We start from the raw sequence: 17,015 nt of genomic DNA, 5'->3' as shown, positions 1-17,015 counted from the left end.
AATGAGCGCAAATCCATTTATTATTTGGGAAAAACTCAATTACATTACCTCTATCCTCAAGAGGGTTGTTTGCAAGGTTTATTGTATGGAGTCCTGAGCTTGGATTGTAGGCAAGAGCACTGGAAAGCTTCTGTGCAAAATCACTAGAAAAGAGGAGAAAAAGATGGAACCAATATGTATATTAAAGGGGTACTCCGGCCCTAAGACATCTTATCCCCTATCCAAGGAATAGGGGATAAGATGACTCACCGCGGGGGTCCCGCCACTGGGACCCTGCAATCTTGTATTCGCCACCCACCTGTTTGAGTTGCACGCCAAGGTGCCAGCTCACAAACAGCAGGGTGGCGACCACGGGGCCAGAGTATTATGATGTCACGACTCTGCCCCCGTGTGAAGTCACCACCCGCCCCTGCTATGCAAGTCTATGATAGGGGGCGTGACGATACACAGTAAAAGGCCAAAGTGTAAAATAATTAAGTTCAGAAATGCGGATTTTTGGTCACTTCATATGCTGGAAAAAATTGAATAAAACATGATAAAAAGGTGCCATCATATAAAAATAGTCAATATAAAAACTTCAGATCATGGCGCACAAAATGAGCCCTCAAAAATAAACAAGTTATAGGGGTGGACACTTTTAAGCATACTAATTTTTGTACATAAAGTAGTAAAATAAAAATAACATATTAATCGGGTAACATTTTAACAGTATGGACCTACAGAATAAAGCTAAGGTGTCACTTATACCGTTCACCGCGTAGAAACGGAAGCCCTCAATTTTGCCCTTTGTTTGTTTCACTGTAAATTTGGAGGTAAAATTAGTGATGTCATTAAAAGTACAATTGATGATGCAAAAAGCAAGCCCTCATATGGGTTGGTAGATGGAACAATAAAATAATTATGTCTATTAGAAGGCAAGGAGGAAAAAACTAAACCTAAAAAATAATAATAAGCTCAGTCCTGAAAGGGAGGTCACAGTAGAGGGATAATATGCCTAGTCCTATCTTGGTACAGGAATAATAAACAGTGATGTCACAGTACACAAATATACACAGTAATGTCACAGTACAGGGATAATATACACATTACTGCTGTTTATCTATTTCTCTTGTCATTTGTACATATCTCATGTTTCTCATGTACTTGCACTATACATTCTAGGCCTTATACACCAATTTTATAGCCAATGGGGCAACCTATTATATTATTTGGTATATAACTTTTGTACTACATACCCATACACAGCTTTGGTGGTCCGCCTCCTGCAACAACTGACTGCAAAAAAATAGCTTGCCCAGGGTCCAATCAAAATTAAAGACGGCCCTGGGTACAAGGTAGGGAGGGTTACCTCCTCATGGTTCCGCGGTGGGAATCCTGGTTTGTAATCACTGGCCGAGAGATATCAGTGCGATATTAACCCTTTGCTGTTCGCGTTTCAGGATAAGAATCCTTTCCTCAGCATCTTCAAATGGAATTAAAAGTAAGATTACTTTCTCGTTTGGCTCCATTGGGGGACACAGGAACCGTGGGTATATCTTGCTGCCACTAGGAGGCTGACACTAGGCATTAACAAAAAAAGAAGTTGGCTCCTCCTGGCAGGATATACCCCACCCACTGACTCTGAGCTAATCAGTTTTTGGCTTAGTGTCCTAGGAGGCCGACACAGGTCTGGAGCTCTCCAGACCTGGTCTTCTTTTATTATGTTCTAGTCTTATAGAGGGACATTTATCAATGTTTGCTTATGTATTCTTTTTTTTAGTAATTTTTTCCTTACTTTTTTTTGCTTATGTGTGACTTATTTATCAACTGGTTTCAGCCTGTTGATAATTTTCTTTCACGTAAGCAATTTTTCCTTTTTTACTTTGGTAGTAGCTTTTTCTGCTCCATGTTTGAGCTGGAGTAAATTTAGTCAATTTTTAACCCTGTTGCAACTTTTTTTTGCGCAGTTGCGACTGTCGCAGTTAATAAATACCTTACTATCAGTAGTCCATTTTAAAATTATTACTACGTAGTTAAGTTTTGGAAAACTTGCTTTTCTCGCTTTCCAGTCAAAATGTCGCACGAAAAATCGCGTAGTCGCAGTTGCGACAATTTTGCGACAATTATAGTAAAGAAAACCTGACTAAACCCGTTGATAAATGTCCATAATAGAGTTTAGATTTTTCTCTCCTTTGTTGTTTTTTCTAAGTTGGGGTGAATGGAGCATGGCGCTGCCCGATCCTCCCACTTGCGAAGGAAGGGCACGGTCCATAGAGTATGAACCATTAACCCTTCCTCGCCACCGACCAGCACCTGGGTCCTGGTCACCTATTGCCCCTGCTCGCCCTGCTTCTTGAAGCCTATTTTCTGTGGTGCGAGGCCCTTTTTCTGTCTCCGGTTCGTTTTAATTTACCGGACCTGCTTACATTTTTGCAGTCTGGGCTGGAAACACATTTGGCACTCAGTTCCCTGGCTTCTAACTCTCATATTCGCACTTTCCTCCAGGGGGTGGCTCATGAGATTCCTCCCTACAGGTCTCCCACTCCACCTTGGGACCTGAATTTGGTTCTTGGCGTTTTGCAGATCGCCCCATTTGAGCCTCTCCGAGACATCTCTCTCCGTTTCCTTTCTTGGAAGGTGTCTTTTCTCATTGCCGTGACTTCCATCCAGAGGGTGTGGGAACTGGCGGTTCTCTCGTGCCGACCCCCCTTTCTGGTTCTTCAACAAGACAAAACCGTACTCCGGCCAGTGCCTTCCTTTCTTCTGAAGGTGGTCTCATTCTTTCATCTGAACAAGGATAGTGTCCTTCCCTCCTTCTGCCCATCTCCATCTCATCCTAGGGAGCGGTCTCTCCACAAACTGGATGTAATCAGAGCTTTACGGGTTTACCTCGTGGCCACCTCTTCTTTTAGACATTCTGATTCGCTGTTCGTCATTCTGGTAGGCCAACACAAGGCGACCATCTCCTGGTGGATCCGGTCGGTCATTTCAGACGCCTATCATTCTCAGGGGAAGATTCCCCCTTTCCGGGTTACAGCTCATTCCACTCGCTCTGTTGGGGCCTCTTGGGAGGTCTTCAACAGGGCCTCAGCCCTGCAAGTGTGTAAGGCGGCCACTTGGTCTTCCGTGCACATGTTCACCAAGTTTTAACAGGTGCACACTTCTGCGTCTGCTGATGCCAGTTTGGGCCGTAAGGTGCTGCAGGCGGTGGTGGCATTGCCATCCGCCTAAATTCTGGTTGCTCTTGTTTTCCCACCCCGGGGACTGCTTTGGTACGTCCCACGGTTCCTGTGTCCCCCAATGGAGCCCAATGAGAAAAGGAGATTTTTTTTAGACTTACCGTAAAATCTCTTTCTTGGAGGATCCACTGGGGGGGGGGGGGACAGCTCCCATCCTGTTGGTTCTTAGTTTGTTGACCTGAGGGTCGGTTGCCTGTCAGCGAGTTGGTTCATTTGCTTTTGGCTGGGCCTTTCTCGGACTATTGTGGTATTTTTGGTTCCCCCTACGGTTTTGGGACTAAAACTGTATTTACGGTTTTAAGGTAAGTCTAAAAAAAATCTCCTTTTTAAATCCTTAAAAAAAAACTTTTAAAACAATTTGAAGCTGCTGAGAAAAGGATTCTTATCCTGAAACGCGTACAGCAAAGGGTTAATATCGCACTGATATCATTCAGCCAGTGGTTACAAACCAGGATTCCCATCGAGGGACCACAAGGAGGTAACCCTCCCACACCTACACAGCAGGGATTACCAGAGATTAGGATGGGGAAACCACTTGCCACTGCACAGCATATTATTTTTATTTTCATTTATTAAACACTCCTGGGGTATTTAAGTTTATAGTAACCTCGGTTATATATAGGCATAGTGAGCAGCACCAAACCTTGGCCTAAATAAATAAAAAAAGCAACCTACCCCCAATCTGCAGGATAAGAGGAAGGTCTGACTGCTGTATCTCTTGCTCTCCCATAGAGATGCATGAAGTGAGCATGTTGGCCATAGCGTTGACCCCCTCCCCCCCCCCCCCCAAAAAAAAAAATCTGACACTCATTCCCTTTTTGCAGGATAGTTTTTTTTATACTGGATAAATCCTTTAAGTGTACTAAAATATATCAACTGTTTAAAGAGCTAGATATGAAAACTATTGTATGGGGCTCAACACAAAAAACAGGTCATGTTGAGTATAAAGACTCTCCCAATGTATAACCTGCCTTATGTATTAATTTGCATCTACACAGATAGCAAGCACACAGTCAGATGTATTCCTTCCAATATAGGAAATAACAACAAAAAGAAAAATACCGATATATTTAATGTAATGTGTCTTGTAATCTTGTTCAGCTATAAATTATAAAGTTGTTCTATTTGCCCATAAAACAAGTTAAAATTTTTGTTCAATTAATGTAACTAAAAACCAAAAGCTTTTTACTGCAAACAAAACCACTTGACATATTCTGCTAAAATAGTCCTATTGACTTCCACATACTTACATTCTCAGCCCAGCATTTTCCAAAACCAATTCTTCCAAACGACTGGACCTGCTCACTACCCGTAAGATTTGATCACAGACATCATTGGACTGAAATATAGTAAGTAACAGACAGTTCGTAAATATTTCAAATTAAGTATCAGTGTTAGTCTGGATGATTTGCAAAACTACGGTCCTGAGTTTTAACCTTCCATGTACTGTGGTTTCATCAAACACAATGCTATTAGGTTCTATGTATTCAGTGCTTACAAAAACCATTCACCTTTTTGTTTAAAACTGACCGTAAAGACAGTAGAGGCAGTAAAGTGATGACAAATTTCTACGAAGTGATCACAATTACTACTCACAATTACCTAGGTCATATTTAGTGGGTTTACCTCCAGTAGCAAATATAGTTTTTAGTCAATTTGGATAGCTGTGTAATTATTTTGCCTTTTCTCTTAAAAACCATTCAAATTCTTCTATGAAGCAAAAACCTAGCAAGAATACACTTTTTTTTTAAAATTTTTTAAAAGAATACTTTATTACCTTGTTGAATAAAGACCTAATATTTTCTGTAAAGTAGTGTTGCTCTTTAAATAAAATTTAAAACCAGCATACACCATACTGATATCCATATACTGTAAAAGCAGTACTCACCAATTTCAAGTCTTTTGATGATAATTTTGTAAACCACAGATTGTATTCTAGGGCAGCTACAATTGGTATCAAATCTCTGGAAAATACATAATGCAGAAAATGACTTAATAAGAGGGTCACTTCAGTGAGAAACATTTATCACCTATACCAAGGAAAATATTGAATGCTAACTTTAACTTTATGTATGTCTGATCGCTAGGATCTACATGACAATAACCAAATTGGGAGACCTTGGTTCTCCATTTCCCTTAGAAACAAGACCATGGACAGGAGTAGGTTGAGAATGCAACCTAAAGTTCTATTCCAATGGCATAGACAAAAATAGTAGGGGCCGCCTCAGACATACACTTTAATTTCAATAGGAGGGTGCAAGCTCAACTGCAACTCCCCTACCTCTAGTCTTATGGCTATGGGGAAAACAGGGTTGCCATTTTGGTGATCAGCCATCAGATCCCTACCAATTCTGCATTTATCAAATGTCCATTGACTGGAATACCCCTTTAACTCTGACAGATAAGTCCTGGGAACATTTCTTTAGGTATAGATTACAAAAAGAAATAAACAAAATCACTTATGAAATACAAATAAAATAGTGCAGAACAGATTAAAAGACACCAAATCAATAGTATAAAAATTGAGTAACAATAAGGGAACTTGAACATCATCTAATTTGTCTTCTTTTTATCAGATGTTTTAGTTTAGATTTTGGTGGAAACATTTTACTATAGGATTTTCAGATTGTTATTGAACAGTTTCAACTGGAAAAAAAAGGTGGAAAAAATTCAAATGATATAAAATTTGACTTTAAGAAAATAAAAAAATGGGGAATAGTTTCTCATAGCAGCCAATTGGGTTATTGCTTTTATTTCCCAAAAAGCCTCTAAAAAACAAGAGGTATGGGAGGTTGCCATGTGAGAATGCTACTACCCATTTGCCTTGTACAAGTTTATTTATATTTCCCCCATTGCATATACTTTCCTTAGAAACAAGACTCTATATATAGACAAACTAAGCTGTTTTATTTAAAATGCTGTCAAATTAAGTAAAATTAGGAACAAATTACCATAATGTGCATGACAATGAGATATGTACTCCAGCAGGGAAAAGAAGAAGGAGAGGATATTCATATACACTGCCACAGAATTCTTATTCCCTAATTATTCCTCATTATAAACAATAACACTGCCAAGACAAGAAACACTTAGAGATATTCACTGCTCCTAACAAATCACAGTAGTTTATTCATCTCTGCATTTAATCTGCTATAAAATATCAGATATAAAATATCTGATCCGTTTATAATGGAGAATTTATTACACAATTATATCTTCGTCACAAAACAGCCGTACAAGGGCCCTATCACATAGTCACAATGAATGACCACATATTCATCCAACTGTAAGAATTCTTCTTTCTTTACACTAGTTACTGTTACTAAAGTCTCAGTCTGTTCTGTAAACAAATTGATATTCCGTATTAATATGCCTAGGTTTACTGAATCTTTGGTGAAACTTCTTTGGTGAACCACCACATTGATGATCTAGGTTACCTATTCTAGTATTTGAAGGACAATGTGCGGTTAAGAAGCTTGATTGTTGGAGCCTCCCTACCATATTGTTTCCAAGGCACTAAATCTAAATATCTATGACTACAACAGTGGTTGTAAGAACATGGAAAACAAGATTAAAGGGGTTATCCACCAGAAAGTGATTTTAGTACGTAACTGCCAGACAGTAATGGACATGCTCAGGAACGATCTGTGATTGTCTGGGGGTTTAATGGCTATATTGTGAGATTACCATAATGCTGTGGCTATCTTTTGGTGAACTGGCTATTTCCTGTTGGAGTTCATTCTCTCAGACTACACCTTGAATGGGTCACTTACTATTAAGGCTGTCATTGTGTTCAGAAACAAATGTGATAATGTATAGTAACATAGTTTATAAGGTTGAAAAAAGACCAGAGTCCATCAAGTTCAACCTATAACCCTAATGAGTCCCTACTGAGTTGATCCAGAGGAAGGCAAAAAAGCCTCATATGGCAGTCAGAATAAATCTCTGGATCAACCTTCTGTCCCTATAAATCTAGTATCTACTCTCCAAAAATGCATCCAGGCCCCTTTTGAACTCTTTTACAGAGTTCACCATGACCCCATCCTCTGGCAGAGAGTTCCATAGTCTCACTGCTCTTACAGTAAAGAACCCTCGTCTGTGCTGGTGTAGAAATATAAAAGAGAGCGCTCCATACCATAAAACCGACTGGATAGGTGTTGGTAGAAGGATTCTTTTTAAAGCCTCTTACCCCAGGTGGTTTTGTGAGCTCACATACAACAATGGACAGCGTGTAAGGATTGTTAGAGCCTGGTCTGCAGCCTCCCAACCAAGTAGATAGCGACAAATGGACTTCAAAGGTGCGGTGGGTCTTTTGCGGCGCTGACTCGGAACAGGCACATCAGGCGAGTGTAACATTTTACACTCGCCTGATGAAGCCGCCCATGTGCGGTGAAACGCGTTGCATTTTAATAAACCTTTTATACTCACCTGATGTGCCTGTTCCGAGTCAGCGCCGCAAAAGACCCACTGCACCTTTGAAGTCCATTTGTGCTGGTGTGGAAACCTTGTTTCCGCTAAATGTAGATGATTTCCTCCTTGTTATAGATACAGTCTTGGGTATAAATAGATCATGGAAGAGATCTCTGTACTGCCCCCTGATATATTTATACATAGTTATTAGGTCGCCCCTAAGCCTTTTTTTTTAAACTAAACTAAATAACCCTAATTCTGATAATCTTTCTGGGTACTGCAGTCCTCCCATTGCCTGTCTTTGAACCCTCTCCAGCTCCACTAGATTTTTCTTGTACACTGGTGCCCAGTACTGTACACAGTATTCTATGTGTGGTCTGACTAGTGATTTGTACAGTGGGACAGTGGCCCTCATTTACTAACAGCATTCCGACTCTGTTGGGTTTTGTGCCTAAATTCTGTGTAAATTCTGAATGTGCGACAGAAAAAAAAACTAACAGAATAAATAAATACAAAATGGGCGTGGTTTTAGGGAAAAGAGGCGTGTTCCCTACATTTCATCCAAAAGCATTCGTCTTTTCTGAAAACCACTCTGAAAATCATGTGAATTTTCTAGGAAGAAAACCTTACACTTTAAAGCATGTATAAAGTTTCCGAAAGCGGAGTAAATTTGTAAATACCATGGAAAAAAAAATGTTGGAATAACAAAAAACAAAACAAAACCTACACTCCACTCTTAGTAAATCAGGGCCAGTGTGTACTTCGTATTAACAAATACTTGAATTTTTACTTTATATACTGACAGATACAATAACTGACTAAAGTCGGTGTCACTAGGAAGTAGTTATATCTGTTTCTGCACTTTTCACCTTCCAGGGGAACAACCATGTAAAGCAAATTTATGAACAGTCCTGCAGATTTTGGGTCATCAATATACAAGTATAAGAGTTACAGGAAGGACACTTGATATATCACCACTGATGTTTGTCTCAAAGCAGTTCTCACTGGTGCTAAGAAGATCTGTTTACACCGAATCCAAAGGAAGGAAAAAGGAGAAACAATGTCAAAGAGTAGATTCCCCATCTGCATGAAGAACAGAGCATTTCATATTCCAACACACTAAATAATTCAGTCAACAGAGATTTTTTTATGGTCTAGGTTATGTGCACTTGAAGAAAATCTACTGCAGATTTTCTGCAAGAGATTTTCAATACATTGCTGTTTTCCTTCGGAGTAGAAACACTGAAGATTTTCAATACATTTCTTTGTTTGGTGTAGAAACATTGCAGAAATGTGCTGCAGATTTTTCTCAACTGATCCAAAACAGATTCGCATAGTGTGAACATTCCCTTGTATTGTGTTATGGGGGTTCACATATCACGTAAGAATTACATGAAATCTAAATATCCTAGCTATGAATTTGTACTTGCAGAGAGAGAGAGAGAGAGAGAGAGATTTATATGCTAAATAAAACCATACATCAAACAAGACTGAATCGTGGGGAGAAAATTAAACAAGCAAAGCTCTTTATCATTAGTCTCATGCTCCATCAAGTTATGTACACCAATGCGGTCTACCCTGGATTTGATAGAAGCTATGAATTACATAATGTAATCACTAAACGTTCAGACAGACAAGACTTGTTTCTAATAAGTAAAAAAAAAAAATACCCTGCAGAGCCTCCTAATCCTAAATGTGTTAGCACAAGATAGATCAGCTGTGGCAGGGTGTGAATATCTTTATCGAGACAAGCACTGCATTCGCATATCAAAATCCTCCGCAAAGAGAATCTAGATACATGTTAACAATTACAGAGGGAAAGGGGGGGATGATAGTTCCATCTTATTAGAGTAGTACAAAATATAGCAGGAGTATCTACAAATAACCTGCAGAATTGTATAAACGGAGAGTAAACAGTACAATAACATGGAACATCTATGGAAACACATGTAGAATATAAAAATATTCTATATAACTATGCACACAAATTCCTTTGGAAAGGCAATTGTTGTGTTATCAGTGCGAGGTCTGACCCTTGGAACCCCCATTGATCAGCAGACAGAAGGGCCATGGTGCTCCAGCAAGTGCTGGGATCTCTTCAACATCTATATTGTATAGCAGCTTGTCTGTGTTCACACTTGTACCTGATATTCCACCTTTGCTTTACTTTAGGGGTAAAGATAGGCTAAGCATGCTCGATTTTAAATTCTCTATTTTTTTTTCTTTAAAGAGCCAAGGTATGTGTTCTCCATCACCCAAAGTAGGGATCGACCGATATCGGTTTTTTAGGGCCGATACCGATAATCGGTGCAGGTTAGGGCCGATAGCCGATAACTTATACCGATATTCCGGTATAAGTTATCGGCTATTTAACCCCCTGCGACACCGCTGCAGATCATTGATTTAAAGCGGGCGCTTTAAATTAATGATCTGCAGTGGCTTTTGCGGGGCCATAGGCCGCCGCCGCCACCACCCGCTTCTCTCCCCTACCTGCCAGGGTGCTCCGGGCCATCCATCCATCGTTCATGTAGTGTCCGGGGCGTTCCGAGTGGAGGGTGGACCGGTCCGGGCTGTCCTTCTTCTCCGGCGGTCATCTTCTCCACTCCGGGCAGGCTCCGGCCTAGTACGCTGCATAGACGCTGCTGCGCAGTGACGCCCATGCGCAGCGACGCACCTGACGTCACGGCATAGCGGCGTCTATGCAGCGTACTAGGCCGGAGCCTGCCCGAAGTGGAGAAGAAGACCGCCGGAGAAGAAGGACAGCCCGGACCGGACCACCCTCCACCCGGAACGCCCCCGGACACTACATGAAGGAAGGATGGCCTGGACCACCCCCATTACGGGTAAGTAAAAATTTTTTATTGACTCGGAGGGTGGGGGAGGGGCCCGACAGGTATAGCGGTATGGGAAAAAATCCATACCGGTATACCGCCTAGCATCACGGTGGGGGGTGCGGTGCGGCGGGTCGAGGGGGTGGCGGTCGCGGTGGGGGCGGTGCGGGGGGCGGGGCATTATCGGCAAGATAATTGCCGATACCGATAATGCCCAAAATTGTGATTATCGGCCGATAATATCGGCCATACCGATAATCGGTCGATCCCTAACCCAAAAAGCAAGAAAAAGTGCAAATGTCACACTAAAACACATGCACAAAGGATGCGGTCTATCGCAAAGCCCTTCTCCAACAGGAGAGAGGCCCCCAACAAACCTACCCTTTATTTCTAGGCCAAAAGGCACATGCAAGGGTCCAGATTTGATGCCCCTTTTCGCCGAAGCTACTAAGGGGCCACAAATGCACCTGGCATCAACCTAGGCGTTAACCAAGGTATCAGCCAAGGAGCTGTATACTGATGGCATACTTCCTGGGGGTTACAGGGAGGTTAGGAACCTGATGGCCACACACACCTCCCATAGACCACCAGTAGAGACACCCAGAAGGGCTACCGCACCCTGACAAATCATGTGTACAAACAAACACGTATAGTGGCACAGTGACAAACAAGTAAAAAAAAATGTATGAGTGCAAATATACTGCCCGGTCATCCAGCCGGATCTATAAAAATTTCCCTGATCTCTGTAATTGTCAGTCACACAGCTCGATTAATCATGCAGCCTTTACATTTATTATTGTCGGCCACATGTTCCCTGTTTGCCTGTTCCAGGGCGATGTGTGACGCATGGGGGGGGGGGGATATTTATATAATTCCCTGCACCAGCCAAGAGTGGCAAAATTGCACAGATTTTCTGTAAGAGGGAGTATGCACAAGAATGTTACTTGCAGAAAATCATTGTGCAATTTTGTTCTGTGCTGGTGCAGGGAATGATAAATTCCCCTCAAAAGAAGCAATCAACCAACAAATGAGCCTTTTCCTATTGGCAGCTCATGGCTGGCACTAAGGTGCGAGCATTCCTACACTCACCCACCCACCCAATAATTGATCTGTGTAAAGGGGCCTTAGGCATGTCATAGCGACATGTCTGAACTCTGATGAGGGTTCACCTGGTGAGATCCCCAGCAATCGCTAAAACAAATAGGGAAAAAGGCTCTGGCTCTGTTGAGTATGTCCATTTGTTTCTCAGATCTGCTCCGAGAATCATACATTGGCCCTGATTTACTATTGTAAACCCAACCTGTTATGTCGGGGTGCGTGCCAGAATTTGGCATATTGCACCACAAATTGTATCTGCATTGGATTTTGCGCCAAAAAAGTGAAAACCCGACCAACTCTACATTTTACTCAGAAAACCTGAAAAAGAGGCATGACTGCTGGGGACATGACATGGCCGTCAAAAAGGGGGGCGTGTCCCCGACATTTAAAAAAAATCCCAACACCTTTACTAAGGTTTCCACAGAAAATGTGGTGGATTTCAGCTCTGGAAAACCCCACAGCTCAGAGGAGTTGTAAAAAAAACTCAATGTGGCGAAACATTAAAAAATACTTGTGGTGAATTAAATGAACAAAGAAAACTCCACTCCCCGCTTAGCATATCAGGGCCATTGTCTTGTCTATAAATCCCGGTCTCAGCACCTGGACCTCCAGCGATCAAAACTTCTGACATGTCGCAATCACATGCCAGAATCTTTTTAAGGAGTCAGTGAAGGTACTGGTTAGCCTTGTCACCAATCACATACTATTCTAAGGTTAGGCTAATCAATATTTCTTCCCTGATCAACTCTTATTTTCAGCACATGTGCAACCATTTAGTTTGCTACCTTTGAATAAGCTTCTCAGTAAATTGTTATGCATAAAACAGTTTTACAGACAGTCACAAGCGACAACCAATGAGGCTGCATATCCTGTTGTCAAAATTGGCTGTTGCAAAGGTATAAAAAAAAAATGCCACTATTACTAAAACAAATCTAATTTTCAGACTACGGCTAATTCATTAAACTTCTGATTTTGGATAGAAATCCTAATTACATTTTTTAAGAATGTAGACTTTAAACAATAAATATACGCCTGAACGTCTTATCTTTATTTATTATACAATGTGAGATGGCAGATTTTATTATGGCTATAGACATCTATTTATACCATACATCAATAGGGAAAATATAATTATATCATGCAATGATTCAATGGAGCCTAAAAAGCCCACCAGCAGCTAGCTGGCATAAGGAATTAGGATTTAATTGGCCAACATCCTATTCTTCAGAAAGGCAGCACAATGATTTGTAAACTGGCATTAGGCCAGTAGAGCGCCTCCAGATCCTGTATATTGTCAGAAGTGTCTTACAATACATGCCATCAGTCATTAGATCATGTGTCACACATCACAATGTGTCAGAATTTGGTAAGACATCATACTTCAATGATCAGAAATGAAGCCACCAAACAGAACAATATGTTAAGGCATATTATGCATCCTATCCTTAGAGGGTTATTCTAGGACTATGCTACAGGGGCTGTAATGTTAGTGTAGTTCATAATATAGTGTCTGTACCTGTGTGTGATGGTTTTCTCACAATTCTTCTGTGATTTTCACCCCAATATTTATTTTTACCAGCATACAAAATTACTGTTGTCTCAGATTTTTCCCAGGTTGCAATGCGGCCGAGACCTGACTCACTAGTCAGCTGATGACAGGGAGCATGTCTGCTTCAATGAGTGGAGTGATCAATCTGCAACTAATGCAACAGCTGTAGGCACCCTGATTGAAAACCACAGGTCTTTTGAATGGATGCAACTAATTTATGTTTCAATGGGTGGGGTGGCTGATGTGTGGGAGGAAGGAAAATGGAATTATGGGATGTGTAGCCAAAAAAAGAAAAGTCAAACAGGAAATACCAGTTCACAAAAAGCTAACCACAGCTTTATAATAATCTCACAACATAGCCATTTAGCCCCAAGACAAGAATTAGAGAGGAAACGTGTCTTATCATACACCTCATTTAGTATCTGACCCTAGATACGCCATTCTGACAAGAAGGCGTGTATCTAATAGTCCCCTAAAATCCAACTATATTTTCATACAGGATAGGCAGGTTTTGGGTCTCTCTTATTATAATGATCTAGCCTATCACCCGTATACTCCTTTATGGTACAATACTTAATTGCCTAATCTCCTAAACATCCCTGACCAGGAACTTTGGCTGACACACAAAATTAATTACTAGGGTCAAAAAGCTGCTACTGCAAGTCTCAAAATCTTCCAGACACTTAAAGGGGTATTCCAGGAATTTTTTTTTATTTGACTATGCTACAGGGGCTGTAAAGTTAGTGTAGTTCATAATATAGTGTCTGTACCTGTGTGTGATGGTTTTCTCACAATTCTTCTGTGATTTTCACCCCACTATTTATTTTTACCAGCATACAAAATGACTGTTGTCTCGGATTTTTCCCAGCTTGCAATGTGGTCGAGAGCCGACTCACTAGTCAGCTGATGATAGGGAGCCTGTCTGCTTCAATGGGTGGAGGGATCAATCTGCAACTAATGCAACAGCTGTAGGTACCCTGATTGAAAACCACAGGTCTTTTGTTTCAATGTGTGGGGTGGCTGATGTGTGAGAGGGAGGAAAATGGCCTTGAGGGATTTGTAGTAAAAAAAAAAAAAAACATAAGTCAAACAGGAAATACATGTTGCCAAAAAGCTAGCCACAGTGTTATGGTAATGTCATGACATAACCATTTAGCCCCAAGAGAAGCGCAGATCATTCCTAAGCATGTACATTACTGTCTGCCAGGTACGTACTAAAATCACCTTATGGTGGATAACCCCTTTAAAGAGGAAGTTGAGCTTGCTAACAATATGAATGATATGTCATTATTTTCAACTCAGTCATGGCTACCAGACTCAATTTGGGACATAGACTACCCTGATTTCCACATACCCACTCTACTTATGGAAGTTGATTCATGTGTATTATTTGTTCTTTCTACCATAGTTTCATCTCCTATTGCCAGTATTCCATAAAGGTAATGTGTAAGACCAAAACAGAAACAGTAGTGGGTGTTCTTGGTAAGGAAGACTACTCCTACCAGAGTCTCCCCTATATACCCAGAGAGAGTCTCTCAGTTATATATTATTCATCTGGCCTACCTAAGCAGTAACCACATTTTATCGTGGTCAACAAAATATCTGCTCCAAATGTAAAACAGTTTTGGGTATCTTTCTTCACCGGATATGGCCGATTTGTCCATATATTCAAGACTATTGGGCTCAAATAATTAGCATTCTTAATATTATCATTGTCCCATTTGGTTATTTGTGTAAATGGTCCTGTGTCATACAAAGTCTTATATATCTATATAGCCATGTCTTGGATAAATATATTATTTGGTGAGTTCTTAGTATGTTGCTAGACACATGCACATTTCTGTTGCTGCCATCGTTTTATTACCCTGGACCTTATCTCCCCCTTCTCTTTGTCCCAGACACTACATATTAATGCCACAGTTTTTTAATTTATTTTTTTTAAACAACAGAAGTGCAAAACACACAAATAGTAGAATCCATATAACAAAATGGATCTTGAGCTGTTAAAATCATCATTTCAGTCAGTGGAGTAATAGACAGCATATGATTGGCTGCAATTTGTCATGCATAGTTTCCCCATTTTTTTTTTAACTAATATCCTATATGTAACATTCATGACTAATAAATCTATAGCACAAATTGATAAGAAAACTTTAGGTTTTTTTAAATCTTTCCAAGAATACAAGAGACGCCAAAATGAACACAACAGATCTCCAAAGTAGTTTATGACAAAAATAAAGAGTTCGCATTTCTTCTGTCAAGTAGAGGGTAAAGGGTAAAGAGAACACATTTAAGACTTATTAGGTACAATTACCTGTGATCTAGATGACTAAAATCCTGCAAATTCAGTTCCCTTGTATCTTGTGTTAAGTATATGGTATCTACATCCTACAAAAATCAAAACAAAAAGTCTTTAATTACAGATGTTTCAGCCTTTTATTTCACTTAGGGAATGTGATTTCCCATTAAGGCAATTCAACACAATACCACAATATGCTTTCAGGACACATAAAAGGCTTCATTTATATAGCAATCACTATCTGTCTACACATAGACGTACGCTGTGTTTACACGGCCATCAATGAATTCATTGAGGGGAATTTACAAAGACCAGTTTTTCATATGCTTTTCAAATGTAAAAGATCGCCCCTGTAAGCAGCATCAGGTTTATTAAGAAGCGCCGGCTTCTCAATAATTCTGGTCCTTCTGTGGCTGCATGTGTATCAGCCTTAGAAATTTAGGTAATTTCCAAGCTGGCATAGAGATCTCCACTATAATGTACACCAGTAAATGGTGTAAATTAAAGTAAATGAAGTGGGCTGCTGTGGCCCCACCCCCTTTCCCACTTAAAAAAGTGTCAAGTGAACAATAAAGGGGCGGAAAAGTCACACACACACATTATTGTGTCTTTTAGTTCAATTATAAATCTTCCCCATTAGGTTTAGAGATAAGTAAAGAAAAGATCCATATATATATATATATATATATATATATATATATATATATATTAGAGTGACATTTTTATATTTAAACACAAAAAACACTATCAGTTATTAAAGGGGTACTCCGGTTACCAATGTGTTTTTTCAGTTTCTACTTACCCTTGCAGGTGAGTTTTCTTGTTATCTCTGGTCTCGTGCTTGCTCTTTGTTTGTCTTTCTTTTCCTTTCTTTGCACAAGTGTGTCCATGTAGTGTAGCATCTATTTCTGTTGTGCCCTTGTTTTAGAAACTACAGCTCCCAGCATGCCTTGTAGCCTGCCCAACTTGTTTTGCATTGCCACTCAGCCCTGTTTGTGGGCGGCTTTTTTTTTTTTCCCCTTTAGCACTCCCTTTCCCTGCCCTGCTCAATAGTATACTCATACCACCCTCACTGTAACCCCACAGTCCCCACATCTGGGAATGAATGAATTGTCCGTGAAAGGAACAGATCTTATGTGACCCGCGGGCGCTGCTGCTCCCCCTATTGAATTGTCAGCCGCAGCGCTGTCCCCACATTAGAGAACTAAGCATATGTGACCCACAGGCGCTGATCTGATTCCTTCCCTTGTGAGAGGGGGGTGGAAGGACAGGAATCAGATCAAAAGCAACCAAAAAACTACTGAACTTCCTTCACAGAAAAGAGGTCAGTTAAAAACATATATGCTGTGGACAGATGTATAACATGTGATTTACAAGTGCTAAACTCACTACAAGCACGCTAGATAACCATAAAACTTTGGTACCGGAGTACCCCTTTAATATGAATAACATATTCCAACAGTAGTGGCTCTCTTTACCTGTACATATACTTTAATAACACATTCTGATAACTACTAAATAAATACAAAAACAAGAGCTTTGTACTTAAAGGGGTTGTCAAGAGGGATAAATAAATAAAAACTAAAAACCTCAGCAGCTGCAGTCCAACA

General features: G+C 40.4%; 1 protein-coding gene across 4 annotated transcripts in view; it reads right to left on the bottom strand.

The window, feature by feature from the left end:
- Positions 1-17,015, bottom strand: part of CARMIL1 (capping protein regulator and myosin 1 linker 1) — a 339,650-nt gene that overhangs the window by 176,122 nt on the left and 146,513 nt on the right. For all 4 annotated transcript variants that reach the window (XM_056521327.1, XM_056521326.1, XM_056521328.1 and 1 more), the window contains 4 exons: positions 15,421-15,494; positions 5,107-5,182; positions 4,469-4,557; positions 49-143 (listed from right to left, as the gene is read on the bottom strand). In XM_056521327.1, coding sequence (XP_056377302.1) covers positions 49-143; positions 4,469-4,557; positions 5,107-5,182; positions 15,421-15,494 — 334 coding nt within the window. The remainder of the gene's footprint in view (positions 1-48; positions 144-4,468; positions 4,558-5,106; positions 5,183-15,420; positions 15,495-17,015) is intronic.

The sequence above is a fragment of the Hyla sarda genome, chromosome 5 (assembly GCF_029499605.1).
Source record: "Hyla sarda isolate aHylSar1 chromosome 5, aHylSar1.hap1, whole genome shotgun sequence".
Taxonomy (NCBI): Eukaryota; Metazoa; Chordata; class Amphibia; order Anura; family Hylidae; genus Hyla; species Hyla sarda.
Note: the sequence above shows the minus strand (reverse complement) of the source record. Positions and strands in the feature narration are given on the sequence as shown.